At 50.1% G+C, this 20,541-nt stretch overlaps 1 protein-coding gene across 1 annotated transcript in view; it reads right to left on the bottom strand.

Moving 5' to 3' along the window:
- INTS8 (integrator complex subunit 8) overlaps positions 1–20,541 on the bottom strand; it is a 724,118-nt gene that overhangs the window by 9,797 nt on the left and 693,780 nt on the right. Inside the window, exon 27 of the mRNA XM_085605229.1 lies at positions 14,299–14,342. Coding sequence (XP_085461355.1) covers positions 14,299–14,342 — 44 coding nt within the window. The remainder of the gene's footprint in view (positions 1–14,298; positions 14,343–20,541) is intronic.

The raw sequence follows: 20,541 nt of genomic DNA, 5'->3' as shown, positions 1-20,541 counted from the left end.
CATAAAAATGACGTTGACGCAGTTGTGAAGCTCCGACAGGCTCAGTGCTAGCCACATGAACAGGAAAGGATGACAAAAGGTTTCCATTATGTGTACAAAACATGGGCTTTCCGCGGGGGATTATATCTTAGGTTCGCCTCCTCTACACCGAAAGTAGCCAAAGTCCTTATTAATGGCCACTCCTCACCTCCTATCCCGATATCTTGCGGCACCCGGCAGGGGTGTCCGCTGTCGCCACTTCTATTCGCCCTGGCGATTGAACCCCTTGCTGCTAGAGTCAGACAATACCATCACGATAAGGCCCTCCGCTGCCCACTCCGACATATCCTGATTTCTCTGTATGCGGATGATATCACGCTATATGTCAGGGAGCCCCAGACAAACCTTAATCCATTGCTTCGCGTGTTTGTGAGATTCGGGGGGCTGTCTGGGATCCATATAAACTGGTCCAAATCTCAACTCTTCCCCCTTACCTCCTCAGTTACGGAATTCGCTCCGGACTTTCCGATTGAGTGGTGCCCCGACGAGGTTAAATACCTTGGCATCTGGATCTCCACGAATCGCGACAAATTGATGCGTCTTAATTACGGCCGTGCCCTAGATGGGATAAGGGACAAGGTCATGCGCTGGATCGCCCTCCCGTTATCCATTGCAGGCTGTATATCCTTAAGAAAAATGGTTATCCTTCCTAAACTTCTTTATTTATTTACGAACATACCCTATAACCCAGGCAGAGCCTTTTTTCGATGCTCCGGACTGAACTTATACGCCTCACCTGGGGTGGTAAACAAGCCAGAGTGCAGTGGGACATCCTCACTCGACCCTACGCGCAAGGGGGGGTTCAACATACCCAATTTCGAACTCTATTATACCTGTGAGCAAGCCCACTTCTGGTTCCATCCCCCCAGATACATGCCTCATGTGGCCGCCGAACACTGGCTATTGGATCCCATTCCTTTAGACGGCGCCATATTCACTGCTAGCACTTCGCGCGCAGAGGCTTCGTCTCCAATTACAAGTACTGTTCAGGCGTGGCAGCGTATTGTTGAGCGCACCCGGGCCCCTATGCTGTACTCGCCTTTGCTTCCCTTGACTTATCACCCCAAAAATGCCAGTCCTTCAGGAAGGAATATTTAAGAAAACTGGGATTAAGTCCTGGGGAGACCTTTACCTGCAAGGTAAATTTCGAACCTCGCAACAACTCTTCTCCGCGCGACCCCCCCCCCCCCTCCCCCCCCCTTCCCCATGGACATCTTTTTATATATCCGGTTGCAGCAGGGGTTCAAAGAACATACTCCTTCCTTCCCCCAAGAGCCTCTGGAGGTCGCCACGCTTCGTCTAATATTGCCCAGTGATGCAGCACCTCATTTAGTTTCCTCCCTTTACCACTCTCTATAAACTACTTAGTATATCTCACAAAAAACCTCCAGGGATAAATGGTCTGCAGAACTGGAGCATGCTATTACTGAGGAGCAGTGGACCTATTGCTGCAAGCAAACGGAACACAGCACATCCAGTAGCCGCCTCCGGATCCTTCATTACAAATACTTACACCGCACATATTATACACCAGCTAAACTTCATCGCTTTAAGCTGCGGGATGATGATCTGTGCGACCGATGTGGGGCTACAGGGGCTGATTTTCTTCACCTGGCGTGGGACTGCACTGCTGTGCAGGAGTATTGGCTTCAGGTATTGGAAGCGCTGGAACAGATGACATTACCACGCCTCCCGCATACTCCTCTTTTCTCACTTCTTGGGTATACTGCAACCATAGCAGTGAAACACAGAAAACTCGTTTCATTTAGTCTCCTTCACACCTAACGGCGCATTGCATGCCGATGGGGTCGGGCATGGGCACCTAAATTTAAGGAGTGGATTCGGGACATGGTATTCTGGCAGGACCAAATGTACGCGTTTGCTGACCTGCTCCCACTTACCTCCCACCCTCGGGACAATTGGGGACCCCTCACAACATATCTGGTTACACACCCTATTGCTAGCTTTGAAAACACACATGGGGAGGTGAACGATTAGGAAAAAAAAGGTGGGGAGGATAAGTAGTGAAGGGGAGGGCAAGTAGGGAGACGAGAAAAGGAAAGAAAAGAGGGGAAGTAGTGGAGATTCAGAAATTAATAGTTGAGCTGTGATGTAAGATAATGGTTGAAGGAAGAGTTGTGTAGAATTGTAACGGCAAAAATAAGGAGGGTGAGTGAGTAGTTGGGATCCTGCTTGAACTATGAGGGAGGTTGGTTGAGGTGCACTGAGGATTATGGGAAAGTAAAGGAAGAGATAAGAGAGGAGGGGGATAGATAAGTGTACAATAGGGAGGGAATTAAGAGGATGTTATGCTTGTTTACATTCCATCTGCTCCCGTATCTGGTTAGTCCAATGGATATTTTAAGAGTATTACCCAGTTGAAAAACATGCGCTTCAAGTAGATACCCAACACAATAAAGCAGTTGGTAAAGCGCACGCAAGGGCAGTGGCACTCAGGAGCAGGCCTTGGGTACTCAAGCATAGGGAAAAACAAGATGCAATGAATAAGTCGCTGAACACCTCATTGTGGAATAGCGCTCCAAAGCAGAATTATGAATACCCACACATGGTAAATAATCTACAGGAAGCACCCTGATACCAATGAAAGAATTCACCCTTTAAGCCCCAACGCACAACATCACTATGGTATATTGTAACAGTTAACAAGCAGAAGGGTGATGAAAACAACCCAGAAGCCGCTTCCAAATGCACTGTAAAACAATTAACATTTATAACGTAAATACACAGTAGCACTAAGATGTAGATTAGGCTACAAGTAACAGAAGCAGTATAAAGCAATCTTGAAGCAGTACATAAAAGCATAACAAAATACTTTGAATATAGCTCTCCAATACAGAAAAAACGATTCACCCACAATACCCAGATGCACAGCAGCACCAAAATAGGCAAAATACAAATTCATTAGTTGGCTTCAGAGGCAGAAAAAGAAAACTCAGTGGTAGCACCCTGGTGCAAGTGGCACCCATATCGATAAACATTAGCTCAGACGTAGTACCCCAATGCAAAACAAAACAATACACAGGTAATGAGTCAAAGCATGCTGGTACTGAGGTGCAGCAAGGATTCTGGTTCTTGACAATAGGGCTGTTACAGATTCATACTCAGGTATCAAACCAAATCATGAGGCAGAGCAGGTTGTACACAGGTGCACTATACGATTACTAAACAGGGGCACCCAAATGCATGACACATCATTTAGATGCAACACCCAGTGGCAAAACACACCTACGGTCAATGTAAGATAATTTAATGGTTGCCCAATACAGACTAAACAGTTCATAGGTAACGTCATGACGCAGAGAAGCAGTCTTAGTGTCTTCAAAGGACATTGTATGAAATACATTCAGAAATGCATTTCCCTGATGCATGCTTGCACCCAGGAATAAATCCCCTAATCCATAAGCAGCATTACCATTATAAGACAGAACAATTTGTACTTAGCACCGGGGTGCAAAATACGCTCACTTAGCAACAGCACCAAGGATCCAAGATGCTGAATAGCAAAGAAGTCCAGTATAAGACAATTTGAAGTTATTCAAAAAGCAAAATAAAGCACAAGTAACATCCTCATACAGGGTAGCACACCTGGGTGTGGAACAAAATCTTTTGCAAAAGGCGCACAAAGATGAATTAAACAATTTAGAAGCTGGACCCAAGTGAGGAACTAAGCAATACACAGGAAATACACAGACGGGAAGCATCAATTAGATGCCCAATGAATCAAATGTAGTATAATCAATTGAAGTCACAGGACCCAGTGGAAAGTAACTTGCAATAACCACACCACAGGTTTTTAAAAAAACACCGCAATTCCAGAGAGATAGAGAGCGGTCTCTGAAAAAAAGCATGAGGACAATTAACTTTACGAGTAAACACACGTTTTTTCCCTTCATGAGGTTCTATTAACAAACCATGGCAATTGCAAGCATAATGAAGGCATGGCTTGAGTGTCCTAGAAGAAACTCATGGGTAAAAAGGTGCTTAAAACAGTCTGGCCACATTGAGAAGGAGCTCTTAAAAACCGCGTTTGGAAGTTCTGGAGAATTGACCAACATGCTGATATGTTGATATACCTGTGCGGTTAAAGTCCAAAACCTTAAGGCTGTGTTTATTATGAAATGCATGAACATGTTGCTTTATGGCTTATGCCAGATGATGCCAGGTACTCAGAAGGCGGATTTGTCAACTTGAAACGGCATGTAAATTGATGCAGTTACGGGAGGGAGTAAACATGTGTTATCTGTACCCCCTAAGAATCCCTATATAAAACCTTCTTTTGAATCTTGATTTTCAGTCAACCAGTTATAAGTTTACATTTATATTTGGTGTAATCAATTATGACCCTAACAGCATAGAAAGGGGTTACCCACCACATTTTTCTTGAAAGATATACATCTTTCAACACCATTACCATGCAGTCAAATAATTTACACAAACAAAAGTCTTATAGAAACCATACTATTACCAAATGTTTTTAAAAAGACACACGACACAAGCTTTTCATACACAAAATTGGGCACCACATTTTAAAATAATTTATCATTTGTCGCTAATGGTGATGCCCAGGAGCCTTGAAGACAGAGCTAGATGATAGCATGTTTCCTCATTTTAAATAACTGAGGAAGGAAAAATAAGTTTACTTAATTTTGTTGACGCTTCTTCTCATAGAGTCTCTATCTCACCGCAAATTCCTCACCTTAAGAATATTCCCCAGGCATCGGACTGGATCTAGAAAATATTGACCAGTATATCTGGGCGCCGGGAGGTGGCATTGATTGCCTCCACTATGGCATCATCCATATCGGAAGTAATGTTGCAGTGCCCATATATGTGCCACCCCGGGTTTGCTGACATCAGTTTATTTTGTGACTATTTCCGTGCTTTAAACAGAGCCACGTAAAAACCAATGTTTGACTAGTCAGTGTCTAAAGGGATGTTTATGGAGAAGAGCCCATGTCGCAGAAAAGGGAGGGTTGGAGGGTTTCTACTGATGTAGAAAGAGAGAGCTCTCTTTGTCTCAGGCGATGGCTCTCTCCTACTCCTTAGAAGGATGAGGCGGAGCGGAAAATGTCGGCAGCATGATGTTCTGGCCAGCAGGAAAGTGAGTGACCACCTTAGGCAGAAAGAGGCACGTGTACGAAGAACCAGTTTGTCTAGGTAAAAGCTGAAATACGGAGGGTTAACTGAGCAGGCTTGAAGCTTGCCAACTGAGCGGGCTTGAAGCTTGCTGACCTTCCTGGCCGATGTAATAGCCACCAAAAAGTCAGTCTTGAAAGTAAGAAGCCTGAATGGGAAACTATGTAAGGGGTCGAATGGCGAGTCACTTGGGAACATTTTGACCAGTAAGTAAGTAAAAAAATGTATTGTTTAGTCAATTAAAACCATAACAAAAATTGCAAAATTCATGGAGGAAAAAAAACCAAGTAAAATGATCAGACAAAGTTATCACTAAGTTATCACTAAGATTAGAGCGAATCATAGTACTGAGTCAGCGTTGACTAAGACTACAGAAGAAATCCACTCTTCGCTGGACAGCGGTGGGTCAGCAGCCTTGGTACTGCTGGACCTATCTGCTGCATTTGATACGGTGGATCACTCTCTTCTGGTTTATCGTTTAAAAGAAATTGGGATAGGAGGTAAAGCCCTTGCCCTGCTGACGTCGTTTTTATCGGAGAGGACTCAATCAGTTCACTTGGTTAAATTTAAGTCAGCACCTTTTTCTCTTCCATGTGGTGTTCCGCAGGGCTCATCATTGAGCGCTACATTCTTTAATATCTATGTGGCGGAATTAGCACCACTGATGATAAGCTTTAATCTGATTCCGACGTCTTATGCTGACAACACCCAGCTGGTGATCTCGACAGTGGATAAGGACATCAATCACCCATTAAATCTTCATAACTGTATGCTGTCCTTAAGCCACTGGATGAGCACTCATTGCTTAAAGCTAAACTCGAGTAAAACAGGGGTGATCATGTTCAGAAATCTTTCTCCCCCCTGGTCCCCAGCTTGGTGGCCAGACAATCTTGGCCCTCCCCCTACACTGGTAGATAAAGCAAAAAATCTTGGGGTTATTATAGATGAAAAGTTGAGTTTTAAAGCTCAAGTTTCTACGGTAGTGTCGTCTTCATTTTTTATGATCAAGACTTTTTTACCACAGCATCCCTGTGCGCCAGGGGCGGGGCGACATCACGCGACTCCGCCCAGGCGTCGTCCACATACGTGACGTCAGCAAGGTCACATAAGACCCGTCCCGGCGCGCCCACGTCAGTTTTCTTCGGAGAACTTTTCCGCACCACAACGCGGAACCACCGGATAAAAAACTGTGGAACATGGGAACAGTGTGCAAAGAGCAGAAAAAAGAAACAGTGACTAACAACACCACCAGAGTAGTGCCAACACCGCAGAATCCAAGGGCAGGGAAAGAAGAAAGAAGAAGAACAAGCAGAAACCTGCGCAGTCACCCTGCCAGCACATAGACAACCTCCCATCCCTGTGCCCCGGAGGCAAGAACATGCGTAAAAGTCATGTCACACGTAGGAAACCCACCTCCCCCATCCTGAGCAAGGAATGGGACCAGTCCCAAGACAGACAGGGACAACAAACCACCAAGCCACCCCAACCTAGAGGGCAACCACCCACAAGGCACAAGGGCAAGGCACGGCCAGATGACCCTTAATCAGAGGATAGCAATAGAAGGAAGGGAGGGGAGAACAGAGATAGAAAGCAACCCCCAAAACCTGGAGTAGCCAAAGCAGCAGGGCACCGGAGCACCGGGACCCCATCCTCCAAAGGACCAAAGGAGGAATGAACCGCCCCCAGACGGAGCCACCCGTCAAGAACAAGGAAGGCACTCACAGGAGACACAGCCCCCCACCGGGAGGCGAGAACCGAAGACCAACCCAAGGGTCCTCGCAAAATTGGGGAGGAAGGGCGGGCCGTGAAGGAATCTGCGGCTAGAATCGTCTCTACCAGATACATCGTTACCGAAGGTAAGTAACTCGTACATCTGATAGAGACTACTAGCCGCAGACTCCTTCACCCAGAATAGATACCCTAGCAATACCCCCTGGGAAGGAGGGTCTGCGAAAGGACCCCACCAGCCATGCAGAACAGAGGGCCCCACAGGGGACCAGATCTGTGGACCAGGTAGAACCTTGTCCCTGCCAGGCCAAGGGAACCCCACAAGCAGGACCCCACCGACCCCAAGGGGCTGTAGGAGGGAAAGAAGGCTGAAGAGGCCTGTACACTCACAGCAGAATAACCAAGGGCAAGGTCTGAGAGGCCGAAGCACCCCACTCCCCCACAAGGCAACAGAGTTTCCGCCCAATGCCAAGACAGGAAAAGCGGAAGAAAAAAGAAGAAGAAGCCTAGAGGGCCCAAGGTAACCAGGGGAAAGAGGGCGAACCCATTCCAGATGGAGAGTAGCCTGTCAGCCAGAACAGCGCTGGCCGTCAAAGCCAGAAGCAAGAAGAACAGCCCGAGGGCCCAGAAAGGCAGAGTAGGCGACGCCCGACAAGGGAGACACAGGATCATCCCAGACCTCAGGACAGGAGCAGGGAGAGAAGGAGATGCCCGGGCCACCACTACGAGTGGCCGCGCACACGAACTCAGGAAGCAAAAGCAACCTACCTAAACGCCATGGAGAACAGGCATCCGAAGGCGACCAGAACCCCCTAGCAGAGCGCAAGCCATATAACAGCTACTACTACCCCACATAGGGTACGTTAAGTCCCAAGATATGGGAACCCTCTTTGGAAGAACTTCCGCAGCAGAGGAAAAAACAAAAGAGCCACGGGGAAAATAACACCCCCGCTGAAGGCTTGACAAGCAGCCCAAGCAAAGCAGAATGCCCAATCTCAGGGTCAAGCCTGCACAACATCTCCTGCAGAACCACCACACACAATCAACACAAGGGCCGTCCAGCAGCCAACAATGCCAAAGTCCCAAGGAAGGACGTAACGGCCAGAAAACACACTGCACAGCCAGAACAGCCAACTTAAGAAGGCCCAGAATCAACCCAACTCCGAAGTCACTGAGGAGGGACGGAGGAGGAGGAGGATTAGGTGGAGGAGGAGGACGGAGCCCTGCCAAGAGCCTTTGGATGGCGGTGTCGGCCGGGGCATGGAATAACAGGCTGCCATCAAACGGAAGGTCGATGAGTCGCTACCGAATATTCTCAGGGAATACTCCGTCCCAAAGCCAAGCATGGCGACGGAGAGCGACTGAGGAAGCCATGGCCCGGCCCAGCAGTACTGAGATGTCCAGAGCGGAGCTGAGAATAAACGCCGCAAGCTCCCGGCCATCCAATGCATCATGCCGTAAGTCCACCAGGCCAGACTCTTGGGACGCTGCAGATCCCAGAGACTCAGCCAAGTCCCACAAACAGGGGGAGGCCCTAGCCAGCACACACAAGGTGTTAAGGGCCCGCAGGGACGCACTGGTCGAGGGGAACATGTTGCGTCCAAAAGAGTCCAGCCAGCGGGCCTCTCGGGACGGTGGAGTCAACAGTGGTGGCAGGGAGGGAAAAGCAGTCCGCAAAAGGGGGCTGGCGGCTGAGGGGTGAAGGGAAAGACACACCGGGTCACGCAGCGACAGGAGGTGCCGGTGCAGAAGCTGCTGAGGCACCGGGTCCCCTGAGGCAGGACGCCTCCGAGCCCCCGTCAAGGAAGAAAGGAGCGAACCCTCAAAGGGAAGTAAGATTTCCTTCCCACCAGAGCCCTGGTGGAGGACCGCCAATAGATGGCCCGAAGAGGGACGAGGGGTCTTCCCTAGGCCTCGACCCGGAGCGGGACGAGGAGTGTCCACCGACCCCTGTGGCTCCGCACGGTCCAGCTGCTGCCGGCGCCGTAGCGGCATCACCTCGGCCTTAGACAGGACCACCTTGTCAAAGGACCAACAGGGGCTCGGGGATGCGACCCGAGCCCCGGCGACCTCCCACGACACCACAGGGACCCCCCGTGGGAGTTTGCAGCGAGGCAGAGATGCCATGGCCTGAAGGAGGTGCCCCAGAGGAGCCGCACCCCAACAGTACCACATCCTCCAAGGCTGGATCCGAACCAGTCGGCGCCGGGGCCGGAGCCACCGGCGGCGCCGCAGAGGGCCCTGCGCAGAGCGAGGGATCCGCCGACGCCCCAGTAGGGGAAGGAGGAGGAGAAGCCAGCGAGGCCTGCAAAGCCGCCGTGTATTTATCCATTTGGACTCTCGACGCCCCAACACCGGGAAACAGTGGATAGGACGACACGCGGGCCCGCATAAACCGCGGAGAGTCCACGCCCCCGGTAGGCCGGAAACCAGCCCCCAGGGACAAACTGCAACACTTACCCACCGGGGAGCGACGCTCACGTGACATCGGAGAAAGGCGAAGACGACGACCACGGCCGAATCTGAAGCCGTCCGTCGAAGCAGACCGAGGGGAAGACGTCGACCTGGAGAGACGCGCCAAGAGAAGTTTCATCCGGCGCTCCCGCCGCGACTTCGGCTTCAACTGTTGGCACTGCGTACAGTCTGTGGTGCTGTGATCCTCCCCCAAACACCACATACAAATGAGGTGAGGGTCCATCGCCGACATAAGATGTCCACAAGACGTGCAAGTCTTAAAGCCCGAAGGCATTTGCACACTGTTTCACTAGAAAATGGAAGAAAAAAGGGGGCTCTAACAGGCCCGTAGCAAGGATCGGATCGGCGTTGCACGCGGAAAAGGAAAAAACTGACGTGGGCGCGCCGGGTCTTATGTGACCTCGCTGACGTCACGTATGCGGACGACGCCTGGGCAGAGTCGCGTGACGCCGCCCCGCCCCCGGCACGCAGGGATGATGTGGCAAAGAAGTTTCCGGATCCAGTCTCACGCTTGGGGATAATTTTACGTGAAGGAATCTGCGGCTAGTAGTCTCTATCAGATATTTGTCACAATGTGTGATTCAAACAACAAGTACTAATTCGGTAACTGCAAAAAAGCTGATATGGTCGAATGGTAACCTTTAACGGTACCTAGGGTAAGGCCCTGCAGGTCTAAAAAGAAAACAGGCAGTAAAACCTCCGACAAGGTTTTGAAAGCAGGCAAAGCTGGCGAGAGGCGCACCAAGTCACAAATATGTTCCAACAGCAGGCATATACAGTCTTTGTCGAGGGATGCCAGGTTGCCTAGATGTCATTGAAAGACCTTTAACTGTTGCCGCTCAATCACCACACATGAAGGTGGGGAGGGTGCAGGTTGAGGTGTAGAACTCTGCCCTGCTGCTTTGACAGAAGGTCCTTCAGAAGGGGCAGTCTGATTGGAGGACAGATGCTCATGCTAAGGAGTGCGGTATACCAAACTCCCCATGGCGAGTCCGGAGCCACTAGGATGGTTCAGATCTTGAAAACTCAGGGTAGGAGCGGAATCAGCAGAAAGCCATGCAGGAATCACGTGTTCCAGTCTAAACAGAACACGTCTCCAAGCTAGAACCCAACTGGAAAAATACCAACATGCAGAAGTGCTGACATTGCGTGATCTCAGTGGTGGCAAACAGATTGAGCCAAGGTTCTCCCCATTCTCAGAAGAGACCTTGTGCTACCTCTGGATGTACATTCAATTCAATGATTTGCAAGGCATTGACGTTTGAGCTCGGCTGCTATCGCGTTCAGAGATCCCGCCAGGTGCTTCATAACCAGGAAGATGTCTGGAACAGATTCTCTTGGCACAGGGCCCACAACCCCACCCCACCCTGTTTGGTTCAACACCACATAGCGGTGGTGTTGTCAGATCATATGAAGTAACTTTTGGGGAGAAAAGCTAACAATGTGAAGCGAATCACCCTTAGCTTCAGCAGGTTAATGTGGAGCTGGGACTCCACCTGAGACCAGAGTCCTTGGATCTCCACCTCTCCCGGGTAGCCACCTCATCCCAGAAGTGGTGCATCGGTAACCACTATCAGCTCTGGTTGGGAAGGGAGAGGGGTCTCCTGCTGGGCCAATCGGAATTCGTTAGCCACCACTGTAGATCTGTTGCAGTCTCTTTTGAAATCCAGACCAGGTTGCAGAGATTCCCCTGATGCTGCGCCACCTGGGACTTGATGTCCCACCTCAAAGCCTGCATGTGCCATAGAGTGTGCTTCACAAGCAGAATGCAGGATGCTATCAGGCCCAAAAGTCTCAGAGTCAGTCTAACAAAAATCCAGGAGAGAGGTTAAAACATCAGCATTATAGTATGATTGTCCTGGGCTCGCCACTCCGGAAGGGAGACGTGGAACTATGCTGTATCCAATGAAACGGTGTATTTGGGACAAAGTCAGATGAGACTTTGCATGCCGATGGTGTACCCCAGTGAATGCATGAGGTTCGCCACAGTCTGGAGGTGGGTGACGATGGCCTGGGGCAGGCCTGCCTTCAGCAGACAGTCATCAAGGTAGGGCAAGATGGGGGCCTGAACCCCCGAAGATGTGCTGCAACCACTGCCATTAATTTTGTGAACGCAAGAGGGGCACAGGTATGGTCAAAGGGGAGCACAGCAAACTGAAAAAGCACATGGCCCACCAACCGCAGGTAACGCCTGTTGCCTTGCAGGACAAATATGTGAAAATAAGAGTCCTAAAAGTCCAGCTTTACCATACACTTCCTAGGGTCCAGGGCAGACAAGACTCAGCTAAGGTGAGCATCTCGAATTTCTCTTTGCATAGAAAGTCGTTGAGAGGGAACAGATCTAGTATAGGACAAAGTCTTCCATCCTTGTTCGGACCAGATAGTAGCAGGAATAGAAACCACATACTATTTCTGGTGCTGGCACACTCTCGATGGCTCCTTTGTCCAACAGAGCCTACACTTCCTGATGGAGCAAGTAGAGATGTTCCTTCATCAATCGTTCTGGAGATGGTGGTGAAGTGGGAGGGATTTCCACCAATGGAAGGGTGTAATCCCTCTGCACAATTTGAAGCACCCACTTGTCAGAGGTTATGTTGCTCCATTGGGGCAGGTGGTATTGGATCCTGACAGCAAGAGGAGGATTGTGCTGGGTGGAGGGCTTGATCAAGCAGCATGGGAGCTTAGGTAGCCAGAGGGGAGGGGGACTTGAGAATGCTGGGCATTACTCTTGTGTCCTTTTTGAGATGCGGGACCCCTTTAAAGAAAGGGCTGGGTAGCCTGCTGGACGGGGGAGTAAGATTGATATTGCAGATCCTCATAGGGTGCCCTGACTGTGGCCTTGACAGAGGCAAAAAGACTGCTGCTGCGATTAGTAAGCCAGAGAGAGGCCGCCCAAGTACATGGTGGTGGCTTGGCTTTCCTGAACACACTCAAGCGCTAAATCAGCTTTGTTACCAAAAAAGCAGAAGCAATCAAAAGGCAGGTCCCTTTGCACATCCCTGAAAAACCCACTGGATCAAAACCAGGCATGGTAACGTAGAGCCACTGTACAGGGTATTGGCCCTGCCTAGAGAGTTCATGGTGTCCATCCCACACCTGATGGCGAACTTCGCTGCATCCCTTTCGTCCACCAAGGCTTCGTTCAAGATGGTGCTGCCCTCTTCAGGAAGCAGAGTACCATACCTCAAGGGAGTATCGGCCTAAAGTCATGCGGTGTTCACCAACCACAAAGTCAAGCTAGTGAAAGAGAAAAGTAGCTTCACAAAGGTATCAAGTCTCTTGGATTCCCTATCTGGTGGGGCGAAAGGGAATGCGTACAGGCAAAATATGGCTGTCGAGACCTGTACCACCAGTTTCTTGGGACGGATGCTGGGAGAGGAATGACATGGCAAATCAATGTCGATGGGCAATCATGCGATGCATAAGTGCCCCATGCATGGTTTAGCCCAGGCCCCCTGGAGAACGTCTGCGAGGGCTTCATTAAATGGGAGCACAGGTTCCACAAAACTAGCACCTGGGTAAAGCACCTCTGTCACCAGCCCGCCCGCCCCCTGTGACGGTTGCCACTGAATAGTTATATCAGCACTTCCATAGGAAATTCGTTTCTTGGTTGCGAATAACTGTGGACCCATTTGACAAAATCGTCAGAAAACTTTCTAAAGGGGTGCTACTTGGTGACTAGTTTGCATATGAAAAGTTTCATGGTGATTCATCAAGCTTCGGCTGGAAAAAAAATAGGGATGTCAAAACACAAGCATGAAAAAAAATGGCTGCAGCCATTTTAATAAATATATATGGGGAGGAGGGCGTCAGTGGAGCCCACCTCTACAGCCTATTTAGGACCTCTGGACTCCATCTCCCAGGGCGATGTATATTTAAGGGGGTGATGCGTGGAGCCCCGCCAGAGAAGTTTCCAGTCCCTGTGACCCAATTGTATTACTTAGGGCAAGGGAACAAGAACAACCCCCCTCCCAGAGCCTTAAAAAGCCCTGGGGACACCATTCCCCAGGGCGTAACTTAATTAAAAGGGATAGCGCTGCATGGCACCCCTCCCTGAGCCTTCAATGTCACCAGGGACCCCATCCCCCAGGACCAGTTCACTTGCTGTGTCCCAGGGAGACCACGCCCGGGGCACAGTAGTTTCACTGCCTGCACTACAGCGGACAGGGAAATGTGTTTGCTCCTGCCTGGCAGGAGCATGTTTAAATCTCCTGCCAAATGGGAGCAAACACAAAGTCTGCTCCCAGTGGGCAGAAGCTTTAAAAATGCGTTTGCCAGCTGGGAGCAGACTTTGTGATCAGTTTCCCTACCTGCACTGATGCGGACAGGGAAACAGATCAACATATTGCTCCCGCCCGGTGGGAACAGCATAAATAGCTGCTCCCTCCGGGCAGGAGCAATGCCGATTCCCCCAGCATACGGGGAGTCGGCTGGGGCCGCGGGGACCCTGGGGCTCCACTTGCAGCCCCCAATGTGTGCGTGGTGGGTGCCCTGGGTGGGCACTGGGGCACCCACCCAATTAAACAGGAGGCCCTCGGGATGGGTTCCCCAGGACCAAAAACAGATCAGGGAGGCGTGTCCCCTCCCCATTAAAATACATAAGACCCTGGGGGATGGGATACCCAGGGCCTAATGAGGCTCTAGAAGGGGGTCCACATGGCCCCCCTCCTCGTTATAAAAAAATTAAATGCGGCCTTGGGGGATGGGGTCCCAGGGCCTAATGATGTTCGGGGAGGGGGGCCGCAGGGCAATATTTACCACAAAACACTCAAAAATAAATGCCCTGCAGCGTTTAAAAGCCTTCTTTCATCTCAAAACTAAAGACGGGTAGGGGCCCAGAAGATGTTGGATCTTTTACTTTTCAACTATCTGAACATTTCATTCAGTTAAGTTACTTACTGCGATTTGCCTTTTGTCTGTCTCTCCTCTTTTATGATGAAGATCTTTAACAGTGATTAAGGAAAGGCACAGACATAACACATATTCTAGAAAAGTGGATTTTCACTCGTGCAAGAACCGTTCAAGAATGTGTAACACAAACTCTTGAAATGCTAATGGAAGTGCATTTTATTGGACAAGTTACTTACCTTCGGTAACACCTTATCTGGTAGCGACATGATTTGGCCTCAGATGCCTTACCTTTGAATTTTCCAGGTGCCAGACGGGATCATGAAGACTTTTGCATGAGCAATACTCTTGTAGGTGGTATCAGCCGGGTCAACATGACGTTGTCCTTGCCAGAAGTGACGTCCGCATCATCTATATAGGCGCCACCTCAGTCGCTGATGTCAGCTACTTTTTACAACTATCCACGCCAGGAGAGCGGAGCTATGAAGTGCACGGACATTGGTGTGTTTAGAACAACTTGGACCCTGAAATGGAACAGCCCTGACATTAAAAACCTGTCCACAGTGCGGAAAGGGTGGGTGGGTCGGTAAGGAATCTGTGGCTAGATCATGTCTCTACCAGATAAGGCGTTACTGAAAGTTAATTGTACATCTGATAAAGACATCTAGCTGCAGATTCCTTACCTTTGAATAGATACCCAAGCAATACCATACCCGGAGGAGGGACTGCGGACAAAGTTAGACCAGGAAGTCGTGCTTGACTGTCGAGGAAGTAGTGCTTGGTAAACATGCCCACATTGCTGCTTGACAAATGTCGAGGACTGGAACTCCATGTTGCAATGCCGTGGTAGCAGCCTTAGCTCTGGTGGAATGGGCCCTTAAACCTTCAGGGGGCTGCTTTTTTGCCAGAGCATAGTAAATTTTGATGCAGAGGACGACCCATCGCGAGATAGTCCTCTTCTGCACCGTACAACCTTTCTTATATCCAACGTACCCCAGGAAGAGTTGGTTGTCCACCCGCAACTCTTTAGTGCGGTCATGGTAGAATGACAATGCTCTTTTGGATCCAGACGGTGGAGTTGTGGAGGAGCGTAGAAAGTGAGCAAGGTGATTTATTGACCCATGTGGAATGGTGTTACCACTTTCAGTAAGAAAGAGGCCCTAGTACAAAGCATCAACTTATCAGGGAAGATGGCCCGGTTAGGAGGCTTGGCTGGCATAGCCTGCAATTCTCTCACCCTCCTGTCAGAAGTTATTGCCACTAAAAAGGCTGTTTTGATGGTAAGCAGCTGGAGGAGGAAGCTGTGCAGCTAGAGGAGAGCACACATCAAGAAGGTGATAACCAAATTAAGTTCCCACAGAGGCATGATGAAAGGGGCAGGTGGAAACATATGTACAAGCCCCTTAAGAAACCTATGTACAATAGGGGATTTAAATAAAGAGGGTAGGTCTGCCAGCCTCAAGAAGGCTGACAAGGCCGAAAGGTACCCCTTAAGAGTGCCTAGAGCTGAGGCCTGCTGGGCAAGGGTCAAAATAAACAATAAGACTTGAGAGAGGGGAGCAGAAAAAGGATCAATAGATTTTTTTGTACAATATTTTACAAATTTGCTCCACCGGCAGGCGTATATGGTCTTGGTAGAGGGACACCTTGCTGACAAAATAACATTACAGACTTCGGAAGGAAGGTCAAATGTATCAACTGCCGCCACTCAATCTCCACGCAAGAAGGTGTAGAGTTGACAGGTTCGGGAGGAAGATCCTCCCCTGCTGCTGCGACAGAAGATCCTTCTGAAAGGGCAGCCTGATTGGAGGATCGATGCTCAACTGGAGATGCTTAGGATACCAGACTCTCAGTGCCAAGTCCGGAGCCACAAGAATGACTTCGGCCAGGTGGCTCCTGATCTTCTTGAGCACTCTGGGTAGGAGTGGTAAGGGTGGAAAGACGTATTGCAGGCCGGAGCTCCACTTGAGACGAAAAGCATCTCTGAGCGACAGCCGCCTTGGAAACTCCAACACGCAAAACTGCTGACATTGCATGTTCTTATTAGAGGTGAACAGATCTAACCAAGGCTCTCCCCACTGCTGAAAGAGACCTTGCGCCTCCTCCGGATCGAGACGCCACTCGTGATCCACTAGGCATCGACGGCTGAGTTGGTGTGCCTTGGTGTTCAGGGACCCTGCCAGGTGTTGAACCACCATGGAAATGGCCTGATGTTCCAGCGATGTCCAAAGAAGCAGGGCCTTCTGACAAAGGTACCACAACCATACCCCACCCTGTTTGTTGCAGTACCACACGTTGGTGGTGTTGTACATGAACACCTGCACTAGCCTTCCCTTAATGGAGGGTAAAAAGGCTTTCAATGCCAGCCGGATTGCTCGAAGCTCTAGAAGGTTGATGCGGAGTCCGGATTCTGCCAAGAACCAGAGGCCTCTGATCTCCATTTCTCCCAGATAGCCACCCCATCTCAGGAGTGACTCATCTGTCACCACTGTCAGATCTTGTTGGGGAAGGAAGAGGGGTCTGCCACTGACCAAACCGTGGTTTGTTAACCACCACTGCAGATCTTCTGCAGTTTATTTATTTATTTATTTATTTATTGGGCTTATTGAGCGCGACAGCTACCCAAAAAGGGTTTCCCGGCGCTATAGAACACTGGAGCAAAAGAAAGAAGGCAGGAGAAGGTCATAAGAAAGAGACCGGAGCATGTTACTGGTTGAAAAGCCAGGTCTTAATGGCTTTGCGGAACTGAATGTAGCGGGTTTCCAAACGGAGAGATTGTGGGAGGGAGTTCCAAAGCTTAGGGCCTAAAAGGGAGAAAGATCTTCCTCCCATCCTTACTCGGAGAGTTTTGGGAACACAGAAAAAGCCTTGAGTGGAAGACCTCAGGCAGCGAGCAGGCATGTAAGTGTGCACTAGGGTTTGGAGGTATCTAGGGGCATTGCCCCATCTTATTCTATGCATGAGGCTGAGAGCTTTGAATTTGACCCTATTTATAACTTTTAGCCAATGAAGCGCCTTAAGGTGACCGGACATGTGTTCCCTCCTACTGCATTTGCATAGCAGTCTGGCTGCAGCATTTTGAACCAGCTGGAGACGTCGCATGACTGCCTGTGTTACCCCCAGGTAAAGAACATTGCCGTAGTCTAAGCGGGAGGTGATAAGGGCGTTAACCACAGACTTTTGTGTGTCGTCTGGGAGCATCCAAATGATTTTTCTAAGCCATCTCAGAATTGTAAAACAGGTGGCTGTGAGATTGTTAACTTGTGGCTCCATAGTGAGGCCATTGTCAAAAATGTCTGAGAGATTTCCCTGATGCCGCATATAACAGTGGGTATGTACCACAAGCAGGATGCAGGAGGCCAGGAAGCACAGAAGACTCAGAGCCAGTCTCACCAAATTCCAAGATAGGAGCTAAAACAACCATATCATACCCTGAATATCCTGTACTTGCTGTTCGGGAGCATAGGCCCGAAATAGCACTGTGGCGAGAACAGCTACGATGAAAGGGAGAGTCTGAGAGGGAGTTAGGTGTGACTTCAGCACGTTAATAGTGAACTCCAGCAAATGCAGGAGGTCTGCTGTGGTCTGGAGGTGGGAGATGACAACCTGGGGTGAGTCCACTTTCAACATATAGTCATCGAGACTGGGGAAGACTGGCATCCCTGATCTGCACAAAGGAGCTGCAACCACTGCCATCACCTTGGTGAACACCTGAGGGGCGCTCGTAAGGCCAAAAGGGAGCACCGCAAACTTAAAGTGCTCGTGGCCCACTGTGAAACACGAGTAATGCCTAGGACAGACAGGACGGGAATGTGAAAAATACGTGTCCTCCCGGGTCCATGGCAAAGATGACTTGTGCAAGCGTGAGCATTTTAAACTTCTCCTTCTTGAGAAAGAAATTGAGAGTGTGCAGGTCTAGGATAGGACGATGACCTCTGTCCTTCTTGGGCACCAGAAAGTAACGGTAATAGCAACCACAACCTATTTCTGGCATCGGCACCATCTCTATGGCTCGCTTGAGTAAGAGAGACATCACTTTGTGGTGGAGTAAGGAATGATGTTCCTCCATCATCCTGTAGTAAGCAGGTGGCATGGGTGGAGGGGTAGTCACAAAGGGCGGGGGAAGGAGTAGCCTCTCCAGATAATCTGCAAAGCCCATTGGTCTGTGATAGAACTCCAGTGGGGCAGGTGATGGTGTATCCTGCCTCCTACTGGGTGCCCCTGATGGTACGAGGGTAAACTGAAGGGGTTTGGAGGCTGCGGCTGCTGGTGGACTAGCGCGACCTCTGGCTGCCCGAACCACAAGGTGTGTGGGTACCGCATCCTCGGCCACACAGAGGCTAGGAAGCTTGCTCACTGGGGTGGCTGGGAGGGTAGAGATGCAGCTGGAAACCCCTTCTGTGGCCACGAAAGGTGGATTGGGAGTGGCGAGGGGCACAAGGACCTGGCTATAGCTCTACTATCCTTAAGGCACTCTAGCGCTGAATCCTCCTGGTCTCTGAATAGACATGTCTGTAAGCAATGCTTACACATGCCTGGAAAATCCAGTTGCTCTCAGCCAGGTGTAGCGCCTTACGGCCACTGTCGTTGAAGGCACTCTGCCCAACAAGTTGGTGGTATACAGTCCACATCGGATCGTGAGCTTAGCTGCACCTCTCTTGTCGGCAACAGCCTGGGTGGGAGGGAGGAGTATGGCCTTGCCCTCGGCCGGAACCATGGGCAGCACCTGCATAACCGAATGTCATTGGGCACGGGAATAATGGCCCTAAGGGCATGCGGTGTGTACAATCCGCAGTGCCAGGCTGGTGGAAGAAAACAATCTTCCCTAAGGTGTCCAGCCTCTTGGATTACCTATCCAGTGGGGTGGTAGGGAATGCCCCAGGATTTACATGGGAGGTAGAGGCTTGGACCACCAATCTCTATGGGGTAGGGTGTTGTGTGAGGAAATTGGGGTCACCTGCAGCAGGGCAATGGTGGTGATCAATTGTCCTGTTCACAGTAGCCCCTGTGCTGGGCTTGGACCAAGTCCCAAGTAGGACATTATTAAAAGGGTGAAGCAGTTCGGAGGGGGTCACTACCGGCTGAAACACCTGTCAAGACATTGGTCTTGTCTGCCACAGAGGGCAACTGAAGGTCCAGGACCTTAGCTGCCCTTCTCACCCCCATAGCAAATGACGCTCCCTCCCCCGTAGCCACAGTAAGGGAAAAATGCATGCCAGTATCTGGAGAAGTATCTAGTCCACTGGCCTCTGCCAAATCCTCACACCAGTCCATATTGGGGTATAAAGGCTGGTATTCACCAGGGTCCAGCCCCCCTCCCATTCCTCCCTAAGTCCTAGCTCATAGGAATAGGGCTCAGGCTCTGGCCTAGATGGCATTGCTCCAGTCGGAGTCTGGCGACGCCCCTCCCGCTCAGTGTCGGGGATCAGAATGGAGACAGCACCGCAGGGGGGGCATCGGGAGCATTGGCATCGGGACCGGCAACGCAGATGGTCGAGGTGGTACGACTGGTGCAGGTCTGGTTTCATCCGTGGATCCAAGGGCCTGTTTGGCGTTTGGGCCGACACAGCTGGAGTGGCAACAGTAGGGGCTCTTCCAGAACCTGCAGGCCCAAAGGCGCTCTGGTGGGGCAAGTCATACCTATATGAGGCACATTGCCTCATAGAACTCCAGGAATTGAGTGGGGTTTGCTCCAGTCCTGGAAACTTGGAGGCCTGGAGATGACCCAGGCCCTGGCTCAACCGTGGAGCCAGGCCTGGCGTGTCGATGCTCCCTTGTGCCAATGGATGTGGCTAAGTCGAAGACCTCTTCGACTTCTTACTTTTCTTCTTCTTGTGGGCTTACTCGAGTGGCCTGATGATTTCAAGTGCAACGAAGATCTCGGACTCCGCTACCGCTCCCTTCCACTCGATGGGGAACAATACCGGCGTGGTGTCGCCCCACTATTTACTATGGGAGGGCATTGCAGTATCAATGGCTGGCCATGTGTAGTGCTGGACACACTCCAAAAGAGGAAGTTACTTAAAAATTGTAAATTACTACAAAAGCGCAATTTGTGAATACTGAAAAGTGTAACCTTACGTAAAAAAGTATGTTCCCCTTGTGAATCCAGCCCTGTTTATTTTTCACGCCCAATCTGCACACTTGCACCTAGTGCTAAAAGGAGCTGGGGTAAGTGGTAAACTGCTGAGCTAGTTCTTATTTTATGGTGTACATAAGAGATGAATCTGTGAAAATAGATTTCAGGTGGAGATAAAAAGAGAAGATATTAAGGCCCGTTTGCTTTTTGAATGA

Source organism: Triturus cristatus, chromosome 5_1 (assembly GCF_964204655.1).
Source record: "Triturus cristatus chromosome 5_1, aTriCri1.1, whole genome shotgun sequence".
Taxonomy (NCBI): domain Eukaryota; kingdom Metazoa; phylum Chordata; class Amphibia; order Caudata; family Salamandridae; genus Triturus; species Triturus cristatus.
Note: the sequence above shows the minus strand (reverse complement) of the source record. Positions and strands in the feature narration are given on the sequence as shown.